This window comes from Myotis lucifugus, unplaced genomic scaffold, assembly GCF_000147115.1.
Source record: "Myotis lucifugus unplaced genomic scaffold, Myoluc2.0 scaffold_208, whole genome shotgun sequence".
NCBI classification, from domain to species: domain Eukaryota; kingdom Metazoa; phylum Chordata; class Mammalia; order Chiroptera; family Vespertilionidae; genus Myotis; species Myotis lucifugus.
Genome location: NW_005871256.1, coordinates 1573413 through 1594047, shown reverse-complemented (window position 1 = coordinate 1594047; position 20635 = coordinate 1573413). Strand labels below are relative to the sequence as shown.

The 20635-nt window shown below is 51.5% G+C and overlaps 1 protein-coding gene across 1 annotated transcript in view; it reads right to left on the bottom strand.

The window, feature by feature from the left end:
• BAIAP2L1 (BAI1 associated protein 2 like 1) overlaps positions 1-387 on the bottom strand; it is a 75513-nt gene extending 75126 nt beyond the window's left edge. The window contains exon 1 of the mRNA XM_014463384.2: positions 108-387. Within this exon, the coding sequence (XP_014318870.1) occupies positions 108-158 (51 nt within the window). The 5' untranslated portion in view covers positions 159-387. The remainder of the gene's footprint in view (positions 1-107) is intronic.
• Between the last annotated feature and the right edge of the window lie 20248 nt (positions 388-20635).

Sequence of the window (20635 nt, the reverse complement as noted above, 5' to 3'; positions counted from 1 at the left end):
AAGATCGAATCCGCCCGGCCCGGCCTCGCGTTCCCTCATGCCTCGAACCCCGAACCACGGCGGGCCCCGGCTCCCCGCCCCTCGGCCCCCTTCCCGGGCCCGCGTACCCGGTAGGTGCTCTCGGTGAGCCGGTTCACCTCCTCCGGCCCCTTCGACATGGCTGCAGTCGCCGGGCGGGCGGGCGGGCGCGGCCGGGCCTCGTGGCCGCCCGACCCTGGGCGGTGGGAGCTCGGGGGCGCGGCTGAGGGGCCCTCGAGAGTCGGCCGCCGCCACAGCCGTGGGCCCGCGAGAGCCGGCGCGCGTCTCCAGCCGCCCAAGTGTCAAAACTCGCCGCGCCGCGGGAAGACCGTGAGGAGCTCAGGAGACGCGGCCCGACGCCAGCTGAACAAGCGGGCCCGGCCGGGCGGCCCCACCTGAGGCGGCGGGGGCGGGGCCGAGGGGCGGGGCGAGGCTGTCCTACCTGAGGCGGTGGGGTGGGCGGGCCGAGCCTTGGGGGAGGTACACAGCCTGGGTGGGCGGGGCTTAGCGGCCTAGGTGGGCGGGGCGGCCAGAGGGAGCGTGGCAGGTGGGCGGGGCCTGGCGTCCGGCGTGGGCGGGCCGAGCTTTGTGGGAGGTACACAGCGGACCTGGTGGGCGTGGCCTAGCTGGCTGGGTGGGCGGGACGGCCAGAGGGAGCGTGGGCGGTGGGCGGGGCCTAGCGACAGGGGTGGGCGGGGAGGAGGTGAGTTGGGCCGAGTGGGCGGGGTGTCCCCACCTGTGTTGCACCCGCGGGGACAGCCAAGCTGTGCCCTGAGCTTCCGGCAGGGAACTCCTGGTGACTCAGAGACCCCGCAGGGCGTCGATAGCTCAGGTTTCAGTTCTGCTTGGGCAGGACCTGCATTGAACGCGGTCAGGCCTCCTAGAGCCGTCTCCTGTCTCGCACGGAGCTGGTCTCATAGGCCCCAAGACCCACTGTCTCCCCATGCCCAGCCCTGCCTTTTGTGGACCGCCGGAAGAGGGGTCCACGTCCCCCAGTTGTATTTGATTTCCCCGCTTGACTCCTTCCCACGCACCCCTCTCGCTGACCCCAGAGATCTGAGGGATACCGCCTCCCCCCTACTTCACCCTCCCCCTCCCCCCCACACACACACACTGGCTTTCATAGATGAAGAAAGGGAGCCTGCCACTTGCACTTTGGGAAGCTCCACATATATAAAAAATTAATAAATGCCAAGATCTGGTGACAGGAATGGCAGTACGTGTTTAAACTTTACATTAAGAATGGCCTTTAACTCAATGCAACTTCATGCTATTCACAAGACCGTTACTAGATCTAGAAATCAACGCTGAGCTGAGGTGTGGAGGCAGCTCTTCCTTTCAGCACTCAGAGTCTGAGCAGGTGCAGTGGCTCCTGCGCTTCCTGTTCTGTCCCCACAACTAGCGCCAGCAGCAGCCTAGACTCTGAGGACCCAGAACAGGCTTCTCCCATCTGGAACCACCACTCGGCATCTGAGACATTCACCCAACAAGCTTGGCGGGAGGTTATATTTTGATTTTTAAAAACTCCTGACTGGCTGGGCCATGGTGGCTCAGTGGCTGAGTGTTGACCTGTGAACCAGGGGGTCACGGTTTGATTCCTCGTCGGGGCACATGCCTGGGTTGCGGGCTCAATCCCCAGTCTCTCACTGATGTTTCTATCTCTCTCCCTTTCCCTTCCTCTCTGAAATCAATAAAAATATATATTTTTAAAAACCCAACAAACTTCTGTCTGGGTGCAATTGCATCTTTTATGGGCTGTTAGGATATGAGGCTCTTGTGATAAAGTTCACTGGGAAATGCACACAGAGAAAGCACTTTGTGGCCCAAGTGGAACTCCAAGCGTATGAGATGCTGCTGGACTTAGAACAGAAACCAACACTTGGACTCTGGGACAATGTTATCGGCTTTGCAAGCTGTAAAACGTGGCATGCTTAGCAACCAAAAGCTTATGTGTTCCTACATGTTGGGGGGGAATCACACATCTGTTCTAAGTCTCAGGCAGTGGAAGCAGCTGCCTCTCTTGTGAACAAGTTTCTAGCATTGGGCTCATAAGATTAGCCAGTTGGGTTTCCTTATATTGGGCCTTATCATTACCACGGTTACATATGAGGCTTCTCCAGAATGTCTGTCTGTTTTTATTTAAACTTGAAAATCACTGCCTCGACTTTGAAGGTCACCTTTTAGAACTTCCTCCTGTGCCCTCTGATGAGTGGGGTCATTTGAGCTCAGCTGCAAGGCAGTCAACCAAGGAGCTGGAAAGAGAGCAGAGGCGTAACCTTTAACACCCTACAGCTCGGCAGTGTGATTTAGAGCTGGAAGAGACAGGTTAACCATAGAACCAGCAAGCAGCTCTGATGGCCCAGTTTGATTGCCAAAGTTGGAATATGATCGAAGGACCAAGTTCATAATCATATGCAAATCTTCAATCAGATATTTGGCTATTGTAACTCTCTTTTATAGAAACAATTTCCCGGGTAGGACCATTCTGCTCCTTTAGAAGTCTTTGAGAATCGTCACTTCTTGGTTGGTACTGACATTAAGAGTAGTGCCATTTAACCCCCAGCTCAGTGCTTGGCATATTGTTACCAGGAATCCCCGGATGGGCTCGGCCTGCCTGTCGCTGTGTCCAATAACGGAGGCAGGGTTGAATCATATTAGGCATTTATTGAGAAGGCTAGCCAACCAAGAAGACAGGGCGCTTACAAGCATCAAATCCTACCTCCCAGCAAAATTCAGGGGACAGGGTTATAAAGGGGAAGGGGCTGGGGTGAGGAATGCAGCTACATGCAGGCCTGGAGGTCGCAGACCTCAGCTATTGTAATTAGTCATCAGGCGATGAGATGAGGTTGATGAGATGATGTTTTGACTCCTGGTGGGTCCTGACCGTGTTTAATGGTTCTGCTTGCTGGATTCACAGCTGAGTCACCTCCTCAATCGCTTCATACAGGCCTTGGAAAGGAAACTTTTAGAAAAACAACTCCCTATCCTATATAATAAAGAGCTAATATGCTAATTAGACCGAACAGCAGAACGACCATCTGGACGACTTTCCGGACGAAGCCAGGGCTGCGAGGGCCAAGCCCCTTGCATGAATTATGTGCATCGGGCCTCTAGTTCTCATATAAGAAACTTAACCCCCTAGTCACATAAGTATATGTGTTCTAAGATTTAAAATAATATGATTACTTTTCAGATTAATTCAGGTGCTCTATCTATTAGATTATTAGTCCCCGCCCCCCCCATCAATATGGGTGCCTGGCAGGTGTTTGTTGAACAAAAGAACAAGTGAGCATTGAAGATCTATCTGCTCTGCCAGGGGCTCTGCTGGGGTCGCAGGAGTGCAGAGTGCACTGGGCTTGCCCCAGGCCTTTGATACGTGCGCAGGTGGTAGAATTTCAGGAGCACGATCACGAAAGCTGTAACAGAGGTACAACCCTAAGTGCTGTGGTGTCAAAGGGTGGGTGTGGTCTCAAAAGGCCGTTTGTAGTAGAGGCTTCAAGTGTGTTTGTGAGTTTCACGTAAACTTGAAAATCCACAGTCGTAGTTGTCCCAAGACTTCATGATGCTCGGAGTGAAGGGAAGTGGGCCAATAGGAAGGAAGGAATGGCTCAAGAGAAGGTGAGCAGCAGCGCTGGCTTTAATGGTTCTCATCATCTAGAGTCTCGCTCGATGTGGTGACATCACAGAACTCTTTCAGGCCAGGCCGGACTAGGGAAAAAAAACAAAGAAACAGACATGCAAACAAAAAACCGTCCTCTGCGTGTGGAGAAGGCCATGTAGCCACTCTCCACCTGCCCAGAGCAGAGGACTGAAGAAGAGCTGGCCTGGCCTCCCTGGAGACCAGTACCATACCCCACAAGGGGCAGGCCACCAACGTTGCTTTCCTCTTTTAGCGCCTGCTTGAGTTTAAATAATTGAAAATCCTCTGTATGTTAACAAAAGTTGTAAGATGCAATTGCCTGTGATAACGTCAATGAAATTTTGAAAGCCATGCTGCAAACGCGCTCTGGTTTTGAGGTTGATGTCTTTTTCTGAACCAACTGTGGGGCCCGCGGAGGGGCTCGCTGCCTTGATGGGCGCTCTGGGATGTCCATGTGAAAGCTACTGTTCTGTGACAAAAGAGGTCCCTGCCGATAACAGCAGTTTGGGGCCAATTCCCCTATAAAATACCAAGAGAAAGAGTGTGAAAGGGGTACGATTTCTATACGTAGCTAAATTATCTGTCAATAGTACGTGTTTTTATTCTGAAAAAGCAAATGTGAGTTGAAAACTCATTTACTTTCCTGTAACTTTCTTTCAATCCAGGAAGCATTAACTTCTCTAGCATGCCCAGTTCATTTCTGCTGCATAGTTTTTCACTTAACTGTTGCCTCTGCCTAGAACGTGCTCCCCTTGCCCCCATAGCATTTTTCCATAATTTGGATTTCAGCCTAGTGCAACCTCAGTGAGGCCTTCCTTAACCACCCAGATTCAATAAAAATCCTTGGCAGAAGTCTTCTGATCCATGAATATGAATGTCCTTCCATTTATTTAGGCCTCCTTACATTTTTAAAACCATGTTTTGTAGTTTTTAGAGTATAAGTTTTACATGTCTTTTGTTCAATTTATTCCTAAGGGGTTTTTTTTCCCCCATGCTATTGTAAATGGAACTGTTTTCTTATTTTCATTTTCAGATTGTTCATGATGAGTGTATAGAAATAGAACTGATTTGTGTATATTGATCTTATAACCTGCCACCTTGCTAAACTTGTTAATTAGTTCTCATAGTTATCAGACTGAGGAAATTCCCTTCAATTCTTAGTTTATTGAGTGTTATCACGAAAGGGTGTTGGATTTTGTCAAATGCCTTTTCTGTGTCTATTGAGATGATCTTGTGGTTTTTGTCCCTTAGTCTGTTGATTGGGTGTATTACAACGATTGATTTTTGTAGGTTGAATCAACCTTGCATTTCTGGATTAAATTCCACTTAGTCACGGTGTATAATCCTTTACATTATTGCTGGATTCAGTTTGCTAATATTTTGTTGATGACACCGTGTCTATATTCATAAGGGATATTACTTTGTTGTTCTCTTGTGATGTCTTTGGTTTTGATATTAGGGTAATACTGGCTCTATAGAAGGGGTTGGGAAGTGTCCCCTCATCCTCTATTTTTGGAAAGAGTTTATGAAGAATTGGTATTTATTTTTCTTTAAAATGTTTGGTAGAATTCACCAGTGAAGCCCATCTAAGCTTGAACTTTGCTTTATGGAATGTGCTAAAATTGCTAATCTGCTCTTTCGTTATAGGTCTTTCAGTTTCTTTCTGAGAATGTTACTTCCTTATGGTTTCTATTCCTTTATCTCTTTAATTATTTACAGTATTTGTGTATGGTCTCTACCAGATATCTCCGTGTGGTTTCTGTTTGTTTTATTTTGTTTGGTTGTTTATTGTGTCATTCAGCCCCCGTTGTGCCTGCTGATTCTCTACTATGGTGGATCACATCCTTTCATTATTTTTATTTTGTATTATGAAGTCATCTTTAGTGGCGATCCATTTTGTCTGTGAGAACCCTGTGGGCCTGGCTTGTGAAGTATTCCTCCGGAAAAGTTTTGCATTCGTTCCTGGTAGGCATTCCACGGAGGAGTGTAAAACTGAGATCGAGCCCTGGGTTCATTTCTCTTAGGATATTATTTTCTTCTACTAAAGGTCTCAGTGAAGTCAAACTCCTCTGTCCACCCCCTCACGCCCCTCTTACTGGCATGCAGGCTTCTGAGGACCCCACCTGCACGAATGGGTTCTCGTGTCTGCCCCCCATCTCGCACAGGGCTCCAGTCCCCACACAGGTGAAACACGCGACGTTTGCAATGCCTGACCGACCATTGGGGCCCATTTCCAGCTCCAATCCTCCTATCTGCACCCGCAAGGCCAAGGCCGCCACCGCGTCTGCTTCAGGGCTTGGTTTCCTGCCCTTTGTGTTTTTGAGACAGGAGATGTTTCCTTTTTTCCTGCAAACTCAGCTATGCGTTAAAATAGTTTTGTCGCATTTCATCCATAATGTTAACCATGTGTAATTGGGGGATTCTGGGTCTTCAGTCTCCCAGACGCCTGAAAGGGCCTTTGTAGTTTGCCCTGGAGGCTGCTCCCGGCGCGATAAGGGCCGGGCCAGGAGGCCAGGCTCCCGTTCCTGCCAGCCTGTCTCGGTATGTAGGACCGGACGAGGTATTTTTTCACGTCCTGGTCTCAGTTTTCTCACCTCTGAAGGAGGGTGGTTGATCTTCCAGTTACTTTTCGTTCTGAAATTGTCTGAAAAAGAATTTCTTTTGACGTCTATTCCCAGCACTGATTCGGAGCTCTCTCTTATCTCTGGGCGCCGCCGGCCTCTGCGAAGCGAGGCTGTTTGCCAGAGGCCGAGATAACCTGCACATTCTTTCCTTTTCCAAAGGCAGGAAGGGAGAGACACTGGGCTGCTGTCCTGAAAACTCCTCGGAGATATGGCTTCCAGGGTCGATTTGTGGAAGTGGATCTGGCTAATGTCCACTGGCCTTGTCTTGATTGTTCCATGGGAAAGCAGCAGCAGAGAAAGTTCCAGACTTCTTCTCCTAAGCCAGCGGTTCTCAACCTGTGGGTCGCGACCCCTTTGGCGGTCGAACGACCCTTTCACAGGGGTTGCCTAAGACCATCCTGCATATCAGATATTTACATGACGATTCCTAACAGTAGCAACATTACAGTTATGAAGTAGCAACGAAAATAATTTTATGGTTGGGTCACAACACGAGGAACTGTATTTAAAGGGCCAGAAGGTTGAGAACCACTGTAAGCAGAGTTGTTTTCTGTATTTAGCAAATTCCAAACATCGACCACCTCTGCAAATTTCCTCTTCACTGGACTGAAATCCTTGCACGAAATACCCAGTGTTTTTCCTTGATACACAAGTGCAGTAAGTTCTGGAATACGTCTACCTCCAGTTGGGCTTTTTTCTGAGAGGGAAGACTTGGGAAGAGGCGCCTGGAGTGCTTTTACAGAAATCTATCGAGCCAGATAAACAATTCTCATTTTCTTCCCTGTTGCCGCTGTCACCGCAGCGAAGGCAGAAACTGGATTGTCAAGCAGTTCCCCCAAAGTGAACAGCAGGGGGTGCCACCTCAGGGATGGAAGAGAATGGAATTTTTTTCATTAGGATTTGACTTTCAACACTTTCTCTTTCAGGGAGAGCCAAGGCCTGCCTGCCCCTGAACTTTGTTTGTCTGACCCTGCCCCCCCGCCCACCTTATCACACACCCGCGTTTGTGTCCATGCACCTGCCTGGTGCCACCTCACCACGTGGGTCCCTTCAATGTTGGCCTCTGGCATTTCCAGTGCACTTTTTCCAGAACAGCTCAGACCTGCTGTAACCTTTCCCTGTGTCTATAACTGGGCCTCCTCTCTGACTGACTCGGAATTTCCACGGATCAATGGGAGCAATGCACGATGAGAGGATGTGACTGTTTCGCTAAAAGGGGAAGCATTAGCCCCGGGGATCTTGAAATTCAGCGTAAAACGAACTTTTTTCATTAGGCAAATGCATGCAATTATAAATAATTAACCAAAAAACCTTGAGCAGTAATTTGTTTCTTTAAAAATGTCCCCAATATATTGACATTGACCAAGAAGCACAAGAAGGCTTAGGAATCAATGGAAACTCTGCTGAGTACAGAAGGCAGCCTTCGCCACTTAAGCCGGTTATAATGGCCATTAGTATGCCATCAGCAGGTATAGAAAACTTTTAGCGTGCACTTAGCTATGAAGTCAGGCGGTACTCCGGGCCCCTGACTGGGGGAAGTGCTTCACTACCTTAAAAGTCTTCCACCGCGTGCACTCACCAATGAACAGCACGCACGCGTGCATTCTTTGTTGTATTGAGAGACATCTAAAGTCTGTAGTTGCTGTGGCCTTGGGAAGGGGACCAGCAGAATAGGATTCAGATACTCAATCCCCGATCCTTGTAGAGGCGCGGGAGGGCACACATCTTGATTTTGCTGGTTTCCCTGGCAGAGGAGTGGCGGCATAGACGCAGTTCCGGCCACAGAGGGCAAGTAAACAAAGATCTGCTGAGAGGGTAAAAAGTGAACAGTTGGGGTTCAGGCAGCCCCCGCCCCATCACTTCCTAGAAAGCAGAGGTGATGTCTGTGCAAGAAGTAGCCACCGTCTTGCAAGCTCGAAGCAGCGAAGGAGGCTGGAATCAACACGTTGAGGTTAGCAAGTGGAGAGGGAGAGAATGGACAGCACCGGAGGGCACTGAATTTTGTGTTCTTTAAAAAAATATATATGTTTTTATTAAAGATCTCAGAGAAGAAAGGAGAGAGACAGCAATGATGAGAGAGAATCATTGATTGGTTGCTTTCTGCACACCCCACAGAGGGGATGGAGCCCACAACCCAGGCATGTGTCCTGACGGAATCGAACCGTGACCTCCTGGTTCATAGGTCAATGCTCAACCACCCAGCCATGCTGGCTGGGCTGGGTTTTGTGTTCTTTGCAGCCGAAAGCCATCCCAAGTGACATCTTTTGTTATTAAAATTGGGAGGAAGGGCTTTTTGAAATTTTAATACGTTTACATTTCTTTATTTGGGGAGTGGCCATACTTTGGAGATAAAATAAAAAGACCCACGGATTGCCGAATAAGGATAGGATTATAGAGACAAAGGGGGGATATTATTAAAATTGGGACTCTAGGGGAAATCCCCTATTATCTGTGAGTTTACATCCTTGGGCTACTTTGTAAAAGTACTTTCATCAAAGAACAAAATTTTACACCCACTTTTCCAAGAAAAAGATTTCTGAATCATTTCCAACTGGTAAAGACGAATCACCCGCTTTGCTTTTGAGTCAGTTATTGTTCCCACAAAACAACAGCAGCAACAACGACCGTGTCCCCAGAGGCGCCGAATGGGAAAGCATTCTGCATTGTTAATAGCTAAAATGTTGATCCATCTCCGGGCCTGTAATTGAGTTCATAATTCCTGGAGGATTTCTCCCAGTGCAATGGCTTTCTTCTAAACACAACAGGAGAGGAGATTTTACAACGCAGTCATTCAGAGCTCCTTAGCTTGTGAAACGTTCGGCTCTTCGATACCAAGCAGACAAGATATCTGTGTGTCTGCATTTCCTCTCGTTCTGATTGAGCTAGATGCTGGGTTGTTGAGTAGACTCTTGAGGGCAGGCTCATGGGTTCTTCCTCTGAGTAGAATCAGCATCTGGGAGAAAGAAGTATTTGGGGCCCAGCTGGCATGGCTCAGTGGTTGAGCATCAACCTATGGACCAGGATAAACATGTCAAACTCACGGCCCACCAGCTGCAAGTATGACATGCTTGGACCAGGAGATCATGGTTCGATTCCTGGTCAGGGCACATGCCTGGGTTGTGGGCTTGATCTCCAGTGTGGGGCATGCAGGAGGCAGCCAATCAATGATTCTCTCTCTCTCTTTTTTTCAATGATTCTCTCTTATCATTGATGTTTCTATCTCTCCCTTCCTCTCTGAAATCAACAGAAATATTCTATATAATAAAAGCCTAATATGCTAAGTGTCCAACCATTCGTTCGAGCGTTCGACCGCACTGACCAACAGGGGGCAGATGCTCCAACTGGTAGGTTAGCTTGCTGCTGGGGTCCAGCCGATCAGGACTGGGCAAGATGGGCTGGACACACCCTGGAGCCCTCCTGCGGTCCCTCCCTGGCCCTGATTGTGCACCGGTGGGTCTCCTGGCATGGCCTGCGCCCTCTCGCAATCCAGGACCCCTCGGGGGATGTCGGAGAGCCAGTTTTGGAGAGCTAGGCCTCTAGTATATCTATAATAATAAAAGCGTAATATGCTAATTAGACCAGACAGCCAAACGACCCTCCGGACGTCATTCTGGACGTCCTTCCGGATGAAGTGTGGTGGCGGGGGCCAAGGCAGAGGCGGTAGGGGTGATCAGATAGGCAGGCGAGCAGTTAGGGGTGATCAGGCAGGCAGGCGAACAGTTAGGGGCGATCAGGCAGGCAGACAGAGATGGTTAGGGGCCATCAGGCAGGCAGACAGAGTAGTTAGGGGCGATCAGGCAATCAAGCAGGCAGGCCAACGGTTAGGAGCCAGTGGTCCCGGACTGCAAGAGGGATGTCCGGCTGCCGGTTTAGGCCTGATCCCCCAAGGGGTCCCAGATTGCGAGAGGGTGCAGGCCAGGCTGAGGGACCCCTCCTCCCCATGCATGAATTTCGTGCACTGGGCCTCTAGTATATATTTAAAAGTACTTGGAGCTTGGAATGCCATCATAAGCCTGGCAGTGATATCAGAGTAGCCCCACACACTGGGGTCTGTCCCCATTGTGACTTGCTGACAGGGGTCTCCTCCGCCACTGAAATGAGAGAGGACAGGGTGCCTGACATGGTGGGGAGGACCTAGGTCTCGTGAATTTAGTTTCTATCTCAGTGATGACAATCCCTGGGTGACTTGGAGCAAGTCACGTCCTGTCCCTGGGCCTCCCTGTCCTGATCAATAGGAATGGGGGTGGACAAGACTCCAGATGACCCTGAGGGTAGTGAGGGGCCTGCTCTCCCTTGTGGCACGTGTCTAGAGATGCCGCTACCCAGCCAGGCTCCCCCTTGGAATACACCGAGTGAGGAGCAGCTGCGCAGCCCGCCGGTCACCCTGCCCCTGGGGCTGCTGGCAGGAGGAGGCCTGGGCAGCGGGGCTGCCTTAGTGGAGGCTGAGGGGAGACCATGGGTCCCCATTCTGAGGCTGCAGCCTGCTCCCCGCTCTCTCCTTTCGTGTCTGCCTTTGACTGCCAGATCATTCCACTGTCAACAGAGATTGCAGCTCATGCCAAGATTGGTTGGCCTGCTCCTTCACCCCACCTTCAGGCTCCAGCCTGGTCGGTAAAGTCACGTGGGCTTTCCACACGCCTCACAGGTTGTGCCACTACCGTGTAGATGCATTTCCAGTTATTATTATCACCATCATCATCACTATTTTTTGCAGAGTTAACGCTTTTTGTATTTTTTTTTCCTGACTCACCTGGATCTAGCCATTTCTGAAGCCATTCTTTTCCCCCTAAGGCAGCGTTTCTCAACTTGTGGGTCGCGACCCCTGAAAATACATCCTGCATATCAGATATTTACATTACGATTCATAACAGTAGCAAAATTACAGTTATGAAGTAGCAACAAAGTCACTGCCCTGTAGCAGTTGTGATGGTAGAGAGGGGACAGTCACAGAGGGACCAGGTGACAGGTCGGAAGACACGGTTCCTGGGCCACCAAGGGCTCCAGGCCACCAATGGGAGAAGACTGCTTCGGAGGAAGCCAGGGACATGCTGTTGGGACTTGGGCCCACACTTAAGAGACCTCAGTTTCCAGCTAGATTTTTTCCAACCTGGCTTTGCCTTCTCTGCTCTCTGCCTTACGCCATCATTGCTCTGGGCCCGATTTTGCTGCCGTTTTCTCACTTGAGAAATGGTAATGAGATGCCGTGAGTTTCCACACGTGGCATCGACGGAGGCCGCTGCCGGGGTTCCACTCCAGCTTAGCCCTCCAGCGACGGGGTCCCTCCCGGGAGGCAGGTTCTCCCCCGTTTGGGTGGGTCAAGGCATGACTCACCTTGACCAGCAGCTTGAGTCACACAGATCAGCTAGCCCCACGGAGGTGATATTGCCAGTAAACATAACCAGTCACGGGTATGGAGGCCGCTCTGTTTGCCTTGGAGGTAAACGCCCCCCTCCCCACCCCTCCAGCCTCTGCCAGGAGGGAAAAGGACACCAGCCTGTGGGTGTTAACTCTGTGACAATGACAGGCCGATGACAGGCGTCTGTGACGGGGCCTGAGAATCGCAGGGACTTTGCTCCAGTCATTGAGGAGGGGGGTCGGGGGTCCTTGGCTGCCGCAGGGAAAGGACGCCAGGTGGCAGCTGTCCCTGTGGGCTGGTTGGCTACCTGAGGCTGGGTGCTGTCTCCCCCAGGTCCCTGTTTTTCAAAGCCCAGCCAGAGAGGCCCCTAACACTCTGCCCCTGTCCATATGTGTCTCAGCAAAAAGATGGTGGGCTCTGGGGGGAGGGGAAGGACGCAGGGTCAGCCCCTTGCTCCCTGCCTCATCATGGCAGGGAACTCACACCAATCTTCTCCCTCAGGAAGCGAAGTCCCCGCAGGGCTGGAGTTTCTTTTTCTTTTTTTTCTTTTTTTAAAAAATATTTTTATTGATCTCAGAGAGGAAGGGAGAGGGAGAGAGATAGAAACATCAATGATGAGAGAGAATCACTGATAGGCTGCCTCCTGCATGCCCCCCACCGGGGACTGAGCCCGCAACCCAGGCATGTGCCCCTGACCAGAATCGAACCCGGGACCCTTCAGTCTGCAGGCTGATGCTCTATCCACTGAGCCAAACCAGTCAGGGCTGGAGTTTCTTCAGGGTCATGCCCTTCTTGGTTATGCGTGGTATGCGCAGGACCCCAGGCTCTGCCCCGGGCCAGCTGGCGGGCGTGGTCCCTCAGGGCTCTTGGGCGGGGGTTGGGGGTGGGTGGGTGGGGTGGGGATGAGGCATAGGATCTGTCACCTGCCCTGTGAGCCCTACCATGGCCCAAGGCAGATGGAAAGATCTGAATCTTTGTTTACCATTATCTTTTTTGCCCTAATTTGGATTTTTCCAAAAGGTTGCCTTTTTATTAATATTTTTATTGATTTCGGAGCGGAAGGGAGGGGAGAGAGAGATAGAAACATCAATGATGAGAGAGAATCCTTGATCGGCAGCCTCCTGCACTCCCCCTACTGGGGATGGAGCCCGCAACCCAGGGAATTGAACTTCCACCTCCTGGTTCAGGTTGATGCTTAGCCACTGAACCACACTGGTCAGGCATCTTAAGGTATCTTTAAAAAAATTTTTTAATTGATTTCAGAGAGGATGGGAGAGGGGGAGAGAAAGAGATAAAAACATCAATAATGAGAGAGAATTATTAATCAGCTACCTCCTGCACACCTTCTACTGGGGATTGAGCCCACACTGGGGCATGTGCCCTGATGGGGAATCAAACTGTGACGCCCTGGTTCATAGGTCAACGCTCAACCCCTGGGCCACACCAGCCGGGCTTAAGCTCTCTTGATGACTGAGTCATTTGGTGCTCCCTTCAGTTTGTGCTGAGTCAGCGGCCTCCCTCACCTCACTTGTCCAGTCTTGTTCCCAGTTGCTGTCCGAGAATCAGAGAGGTATAGCTGGACAGAGGAGGCGACCCCCCGGCAGCTCGCCCTGGAGCTCAACCCTGCCCTGCAGGGAAGACGGCAAGTCCTGTCTTGCTCCCCGGTTTGGATAGACTTGGAACCCCTTTAAGCCGTCCTGAGTGGCAGCTGTCATTGGGACTCAGGGGGGCGGGGCCTGCTCCGGGCCCTCTGGCTGCCCTCTGTGCCCACTAGATGGCGCACTGGCTGCACAGGAGAATGTGGCACACCTCCCCTTGGAGGTTCCAGCTTTTGAGAGTCACTTGCCAGCCTGGAGAGCACCTGTTGATTTGACCCCCACAGGCAGGCCAGTTCCCAGATGGGGAGACTGAGGCACGGAGAGGTGAAGTGACTCACCTATTGTCGTTCAGTCCCTAGTTAATATTGGCTGTGGATTCTGGCATTATACCTGACATACCTCAAATCCCTATCTTCCTGCATCAGTTATGGATCTATTTTATAATTTTTTTAATCCTTACCCAAGGATATGTTCTTATTGATTTTTTAGAGAGAGAAGAAGGGAGAAACATGGATGTGAGAGAGAAACATCAATCGGTTGCCTCCTGCACATACCCAACTGGCGATCAAATCTGCAACCTGGCTGGAAATCGAACCGGAAACCTTGTGGTGTATGGGACGATGCCCCAACCAACTGAGCCTGAAACACTTCGGTTGGTTTTAAAGAGAAACTCAAGGGCAGCATCGCGCACTGGGCTTCAGATGAGTCCTATGGACAACGATGTGGCTCAGGCAAGTGATTCTGTTCTCTCCGCTGTGGGGATGTCAAGGACACGGTCCCTTACATCATGCAATGCTCCCTCTGTCGTAAGAAATCTCATCTCTTGCTAAGTCCTGGGAACAGCTCTGCTCTCCCAGGAAGTGATATGCTTCCCCTTTTCCCAAAATGAGCATCACTAAAAGACTGGGTCTCTTTTCCCTTCAGCTGCCGGGGAGCTCAGAGCCAAATTCAAAACTCAACTGTAACACATTAACCACTTGGGTCTGTGGAGCCTGCATATTTGCGTGTTCACTTTCCTTCACCTCGATGTCCTACCTTTAATACCCAGTTTTGGTTTTTAATTTTTACTTTCTCACATGGGCTCTTTCCAGAGTCATTTCAGATCTATATTGAATGAGAAAGAGTATAAAATAGAGAAGGAGATAAACATAATTGAATAAAGTTGCTTTTTAATAACAACACAACTCATTGTTTTAAAGTAAAAAAGATATTGGAAATTTGTCTCCAAAGTAATTTTCCATACGCAGAGTCTTATCTTCCCACTGACTTTCATTATATTGAAAATGTGTCCCTCAAGGACAAAGAATTCTACTCCCAAAAATGTTATAACAATCCCACTTTCAAATTGCAGCAAATACTAGTATGTAAAGTCACACATTTTAAAGAACGAAGCTATCATAAGATACTGAGAATAATATGCAAAATGAGCCACAAAGTGCAAATGCAAAAAAGCACAGTTGTTCTTACGTCTGGTGCAACGACAGCGAGGTGGCAGGAAGAGGAACGTGACTTTTCTTACCGGACACGCTGCTCTGCGAGGCTCGGCGGCACAGCCTTCCTGGGACCCACGGACGCCGCGTGTCCCAGACCTCAGCCGGCCTCGCGGGCCTTCACTCGGCCACTCACTTAAAGCTCCTGCTTCATTTGCCTGTCAACCTTGGTTCTTCAGGTCAATTCTGTAGCCAATCAGCTGTGGCGTAAGGCCAATTTGCTCCGAGCCTCAATTTCCTCATCTGTAACCCGAGGAAGGCCGGAGCCCAGGCGGTTCCCAGCCCTGCCGGCCCATCAGAATCACCTGGGCATCTTCCCGAAGTCAGACGCTGCTGCACCAAAGAGTCCATACTTTCAGTTCCAGGTAAAGTAAGTTCTAGAACAGGCAAACCCTCTTCTCTGATGGGAACAATCAGAACAGTGGTTGCCAGGGGAACAGGAGGGGGTGTCGCCTGGGAAGGGGCAGGAAGGAACTTTCTGGGGTGACGGTGCTGTTGTCTTAATGGGAATATGGGTTACACCGGTGTGTGCATTTGTCAAAAGCGATTGGATGGCACATTTAAGATGTGTGCATTTCACTGTATGCATATTGACCTCAACAGAAAAGAAGGGCTGTAACCAAACAGTGGACTCTAGTTAATAATATCTGTGCTGAAGTTTTTAGGGGTGAGTTGTGCTGATGTTACAACTCATTTTGAAATGCATCCCCCCCAAAAAAATACACAGCTTGTTGGGTGGGTAGAGGGAGGGTTGGGTAGACATGTGATAAAGTGAGTATAATAAAATGTTAACTGGGGAATCCAGGTGGTGGGTACATGGGAATGTACTATAAAATTCTTCCACATTTTTATTGAGGTTGGAAAGTTTTTTGTTTTTTAAAAAAAATATATTTTATTGATTTTTTACAGAGAGGAAGGGAAAGGGATAGAGAGTTAGAAACATCGATCAGCTGCCTCCTGCACACCCCCTATTGGGGTAGGGGGATGTGCCTGCAACCAAGGTACATGCCCTTGACCGGAATTGAACCTGGGACCCTTGAGTCCGCAGGCCGACGCTCTATCTACTGAGCCAAACCGGTTAGGGCAGAGGTTGGAAAGTTTTTACAATGAAATGTTGGAGGGAAATTCGGAAGCTGGTACCGTATGCCCATATTTATTACATCGGGGTCTTTCCCGAATGAAAAATTCTACCACGTGGAAGGAGATACGTTTCTTTCTCAAGGGTAACAGGTGTTAAGCCATTCATGGACAGAGATACTGGGGAGAAATGACGCATCAGGCGAGTGTTGTTTTTTACTCCTGACGATGAATTGATTGGGCTGGAATACTCCCACAGGTAACGATAATGGGAAAGGCCTGGCTTTGGGCGCCCGGGCTTCGTTGTCATGGCGTTTGTTGCTAGGGCCGCCCGGCCCCTTACTAGTAGTGGCAGCACCTGGTGCAAGTTTGGGGCTGGCCGCTGCAGAACGTCCACTTGCCTCAGCCACCAGGGGGCGCTGTCACCCTAGCAGTTGGCCTGAAACTCCCACACTGTTCAAACCCCACAGCTTGAAACAGTGTTTTCCTCTGGGGGCCATACAGGGCTATTCCCATCATGCCTTGCTTGCCTTCTTAATTCGGCCACCCCCAAAGCATCAAACCTCCAAGTCATGGACCCTCTTTTCTCTCTAATCTGACAACCCACCTCCCCACCCCCGCCCGCATCCTTCTCACCTTCTCAGCCTGGACTGACGGCACCACTACATCAGTGGCCAGCAAGCCCCCTCCAGGCGTGGCCCCTTCTGGGCAGGCTCAGCTCCCTCTTACCTGGCTCATCGCCTCGCCCGTGCCCTCTCCCGTGGGGCCTTTCTTCTCTTACCTCCCCTGCACCCCGAACCTGCAGAATCTGAGCTGGGGCGGCATCCTCCATGCTGCTTCTAGGACATTTCCCTTGTGTTCTCACTCAAAAGCCAGCCACTCACCTGTCGTCCCTCTGGGTGGCTGCCGTCTGTCGGTCTGCTGGTCACTCGCTGGAGATTTCCCCTCCTGACCAACCGTCTCCTCCATCCTCCTGCCATATTTCAATGACCCATGTGGGTGGCCATCCTGCCCCCTGACCTATCGCTACCTTGACGTCCTCACCTCCAGGAATCTTCCCCACACTCCCACCCAGCCCATGGTCACACCCGGAGCCCTGCCATGTTCTAGCAGAGACCCCCACCCCCACTCCACGCCACCCCACCGGCTCGCTGGCCTCCCCAGAGGGCCCACCATCTCCTCGCTGTTACTCTCTTCCTTACTCATGGTCCCTTATTTAGCCAACTCCCTCGCCTCTCTCTCCTACCATCGCCCCCCGCTGAGCAAACCCCAGCACGGATGACACACACTGGCTGGTTCTCTTCCCACACGCAGGCCGCCCAGCATCCCAGGAAAATCGCACCATCAGCCCGGCTCCCTTCACTTTACTAGTAAATGCACCATCAGGGACGTCAAAGGAGTGGGCGCCCCATGCTGCCCGCAAGCAAGCCCCCCGCTTTCCGTAGGCTCGCTCTCCCACTCTCTGCCACAATGACTTCATGCTCCCCTCTCTCCTCCAGCCCCCGCGGGCCTCCTTCTGCTTCTCAGAAGCCCGAATCTCCACCTCCATCCAGACATGAGAAGCCGGCAGCGTGAGCTCTGGGGTCTGCGCGTCTCTCTCCATCCCCACATCCCCAGGGGAGAATCCGGCTTCTCTCTGAAGCCCGCTGCCCCTCCCCCAGCTCTGGGTCCCACCCCTCTTGCTCACTAGAGCTTGTCACTCTCCGTGGACCCCTGTATTCTTGTCAACGGGAAGCTTTCACCAGAGGGCAGAGAACTAGCTTTTTGGTTGGGGACCGAAATGTCACTCAGTTTTCTGTAAAAAGGGAATTTTTCTAGTTGCCACCTGACTAGGGATGAGCATGGGTGGGTGGGTGGGGGTGGGGCTGAGACTTTTTTTTAAAAGAAACTCAGAGTGGCCATAACCTCTGTTTACCTAGGGGCTGAGAGGATGGAGGTTGCCAAAGGCACCAAAGAGTTATTCTATTTTTTTTTAAACCTGGAAATAAAATATCACCATGGCAGATGAATCATCGCTGGCGCCGACCTCCAGGCGAGGGGATGGTGAGGCCGTGGGGCGGCGTCCTCCGGGGCAGTGTCTGCGCCTGGCGGGGACTGGGCTTGCTCGGTGTGAAAGCTTCATTTTCTTTTCTCAGATTTCTTTCTTGCACGTTTCCGGCCCTGCTCACCTCCCATGTCTTCCCGGGCGTCACTCACATTCTCACTTCGGATTATTCTTCACTCTTAGCGTCCCCTTTCCTTCTTAAAAACTGTATTTCTCTCTGCGCCCAGGAAGACCAGGTGGCCGGCGCCCAGGGCCCCGGGCGGCTCCGGGCCCAGGTGGGTTTGCTCAGCTGGAGGCAGAGTCCGCAGAGCAGGACCGCGCTGGTGACTCTACGGAGAACAGACCTCAGGCGGGGAGGCGAGGTCGGCGCGCTGCTGCCAGCAGCTGGGCCGGAGGTGACGGGTGAGGGAGAGAAGAGGCGTTCTCCTGTTGGGCACAGACAATGTCACGGCTCACCAACCTCGGACCAGGCCATCCCGTGACCACGATGGATCAAGGCAGCCACGAGACCCCAGAGGGAGATCATGCCTGCACACAGACAAAACCGGGACGCCGTCCCAACCACAAAATGAACCCAACATCCTCCATCCTGGCTACCGTGACTCCTCTTTTTAAAAAATGCCATCACAGCCCTAACCAGTTTGGCTCAGTGGATAGAGCGTCGGCCTGCGGACTGAGGGGTCCCGGGTTCGATTCCGGTCAAGGGCATGTACCTGGGTTGCGGGCACAACCCCAGGAGGGGGTGTGCAAGAGGCAGCTGATCGATGTTTCTCTCTCATCGATGTTTCTAACTCTCTATCCCTCTCCCTTCCTCTCTGTAAAAAATCAATAAAATATATATATATATTTTTTTAAAAATGCAATCACAGCTCTGGCTCCGTCCTGTCCATAGTCTAGAGAAGAATCGTTCAGATGCCCCATCATCGCTTTTCCCGATTCCCAACGGCATCCAACCCGGAGCGAAGCCGTGCTCCCCTGAGCCCTCCCCAAATCACACAGCAGACGCCCCAGGCCTGTAACAGGTCCCACCTGATGTGCCTCGGTTTCCCCCTTGTGTGTGGTCTCTCTCTCCTGGTTGGTCGTCGTCAGCTGTGCTCCTGGTGGTCTCTGGTTGAAGGGCAGGTGGCTTCGTGGTGTGGGGCTGTGCAGGCCACCGCCGCACGCAGAAGGGCCCTGCGCTAGGTTGCGTGCTGTGCTGCTGCCACAGTGAAATTCTTAGTAATTTTTGCAGGAGGGGCTCCGTACGTTCACGCTCCATGGGGCCTGCAAATTCCGTAGCCAGTTCTGAAGAGCCCCGCAGTGGCCAATGGCAGAGTGGAAGAGTGGGTGCAAGAGTCTCAATTTGGTGAACATATACTTCCTATGATCACATGTTAGCAAATAGACACGGGATGTTTCTTTTAAAAATATTTTTTTATTGACCTCAGAGAGGAAGGGAGAGGCACAGAGAGATAGAAACAGTAATGATGAGAGAGAATCATGGTTGGCTGCCTCCTGCACGCCCCCTACTGGGGATCAGGTATGGGGCGCGGCTACAGTGTTGGGACAGGTTCAAGCCTTGGACTGAGGAGAGGGCACAGTCCTCTCATTGCCACGTGCAAGTCCCAGCTTGGAGGGCAGGGCCCTCCCAGCACAATTAGCCAACAGCTATAGTTGTAAGCTTGAACCTATAGTCTGAACACGTGGCCCCACGTGCCTGGGTGATAAAGTTCAGGTGCATGTAGTTGAGTAGGAGTGAAACTCACGAGAATGCTGTAAACATCTTGATCACGCCCCTACTTTGCCTGGTGGCATCTGCTGTAAAATAAAGACACGGCTTGTGGGCGCGGGCGCTGTCCATCTGAGGGGCAGCGTCCCACCGAGACCCAGCTCTCATTCTCTTGTCTGTCTTTTCTAAGCCTTTCACCGCCTCCACTCAGGGTCACTGCACCAGGCTGAGCTGGCATGGCACATAAGGCGCCCTGGGGCTGAGTATGCCATGGCCGTGCCGGCTCCCCACAATCAAGGATTGAGCCCACAACCTGGGCACGTGCCCTGTCCGGGAATGGAACCGTGACCTCCTGGTTTATAGGTCAACGCTCAACCACTGAGCCACACCAGCAGGGCAAGGACCTAACATTTTTTAAAAGAGGGAGACTCGATATTGTACAACGGTTTTGTAAGACATTACCAACGAGGGAGGGGGCGAGTTGAGCAGAGGGTGTATGGTATCTCTCCATAAAATTTCTTATAACTGCACGTGAATCTACAATGATCTCAAAATTAAAATTTTAATTAAAACATGTGGTGACCCACAAAATCTCGATGCGAGTGGAATGATTGGCAGCTCCGGGAAGGCGTTACCCACCCGTATTCCTCAGCTCCTAGATGTGCCAGGAGCCTGGGGGCTGCTGGCACAGGTGGTCACGGCCCAGTGAAGGGACTGTGCCTGGCGTCTGAGGGACAGCGGCAGCAGCTGTGGCACCTGCGTGTCCTTCCTAGAGCTCCCCAGGTGGGGGCTGGGCGGGTGGGGAGGCCGCTCATCTCTCAGGGCCCTGCCGAGGGACGGGCTGAACTTGACCGAGGAAAGGGCCTTGGGCACTCGGCTCCTCTAGCAGTTTCAGGGTCACCTCAGCAGGAGGACGGGCCCGGGTGCTTTGGGCTCGGAGGCCGTGAGCAGCAGTGGAGGCCAGAATGACTTCTGTGGGTCCCCACTTCCACGCTTGATTAGCGAGGCTGGCTCCCGGGGGTCGGAGCGGGGGAGCGGCTCGTCTTGATATTTGCAGATTTATTCACGGAACTTCCCGAA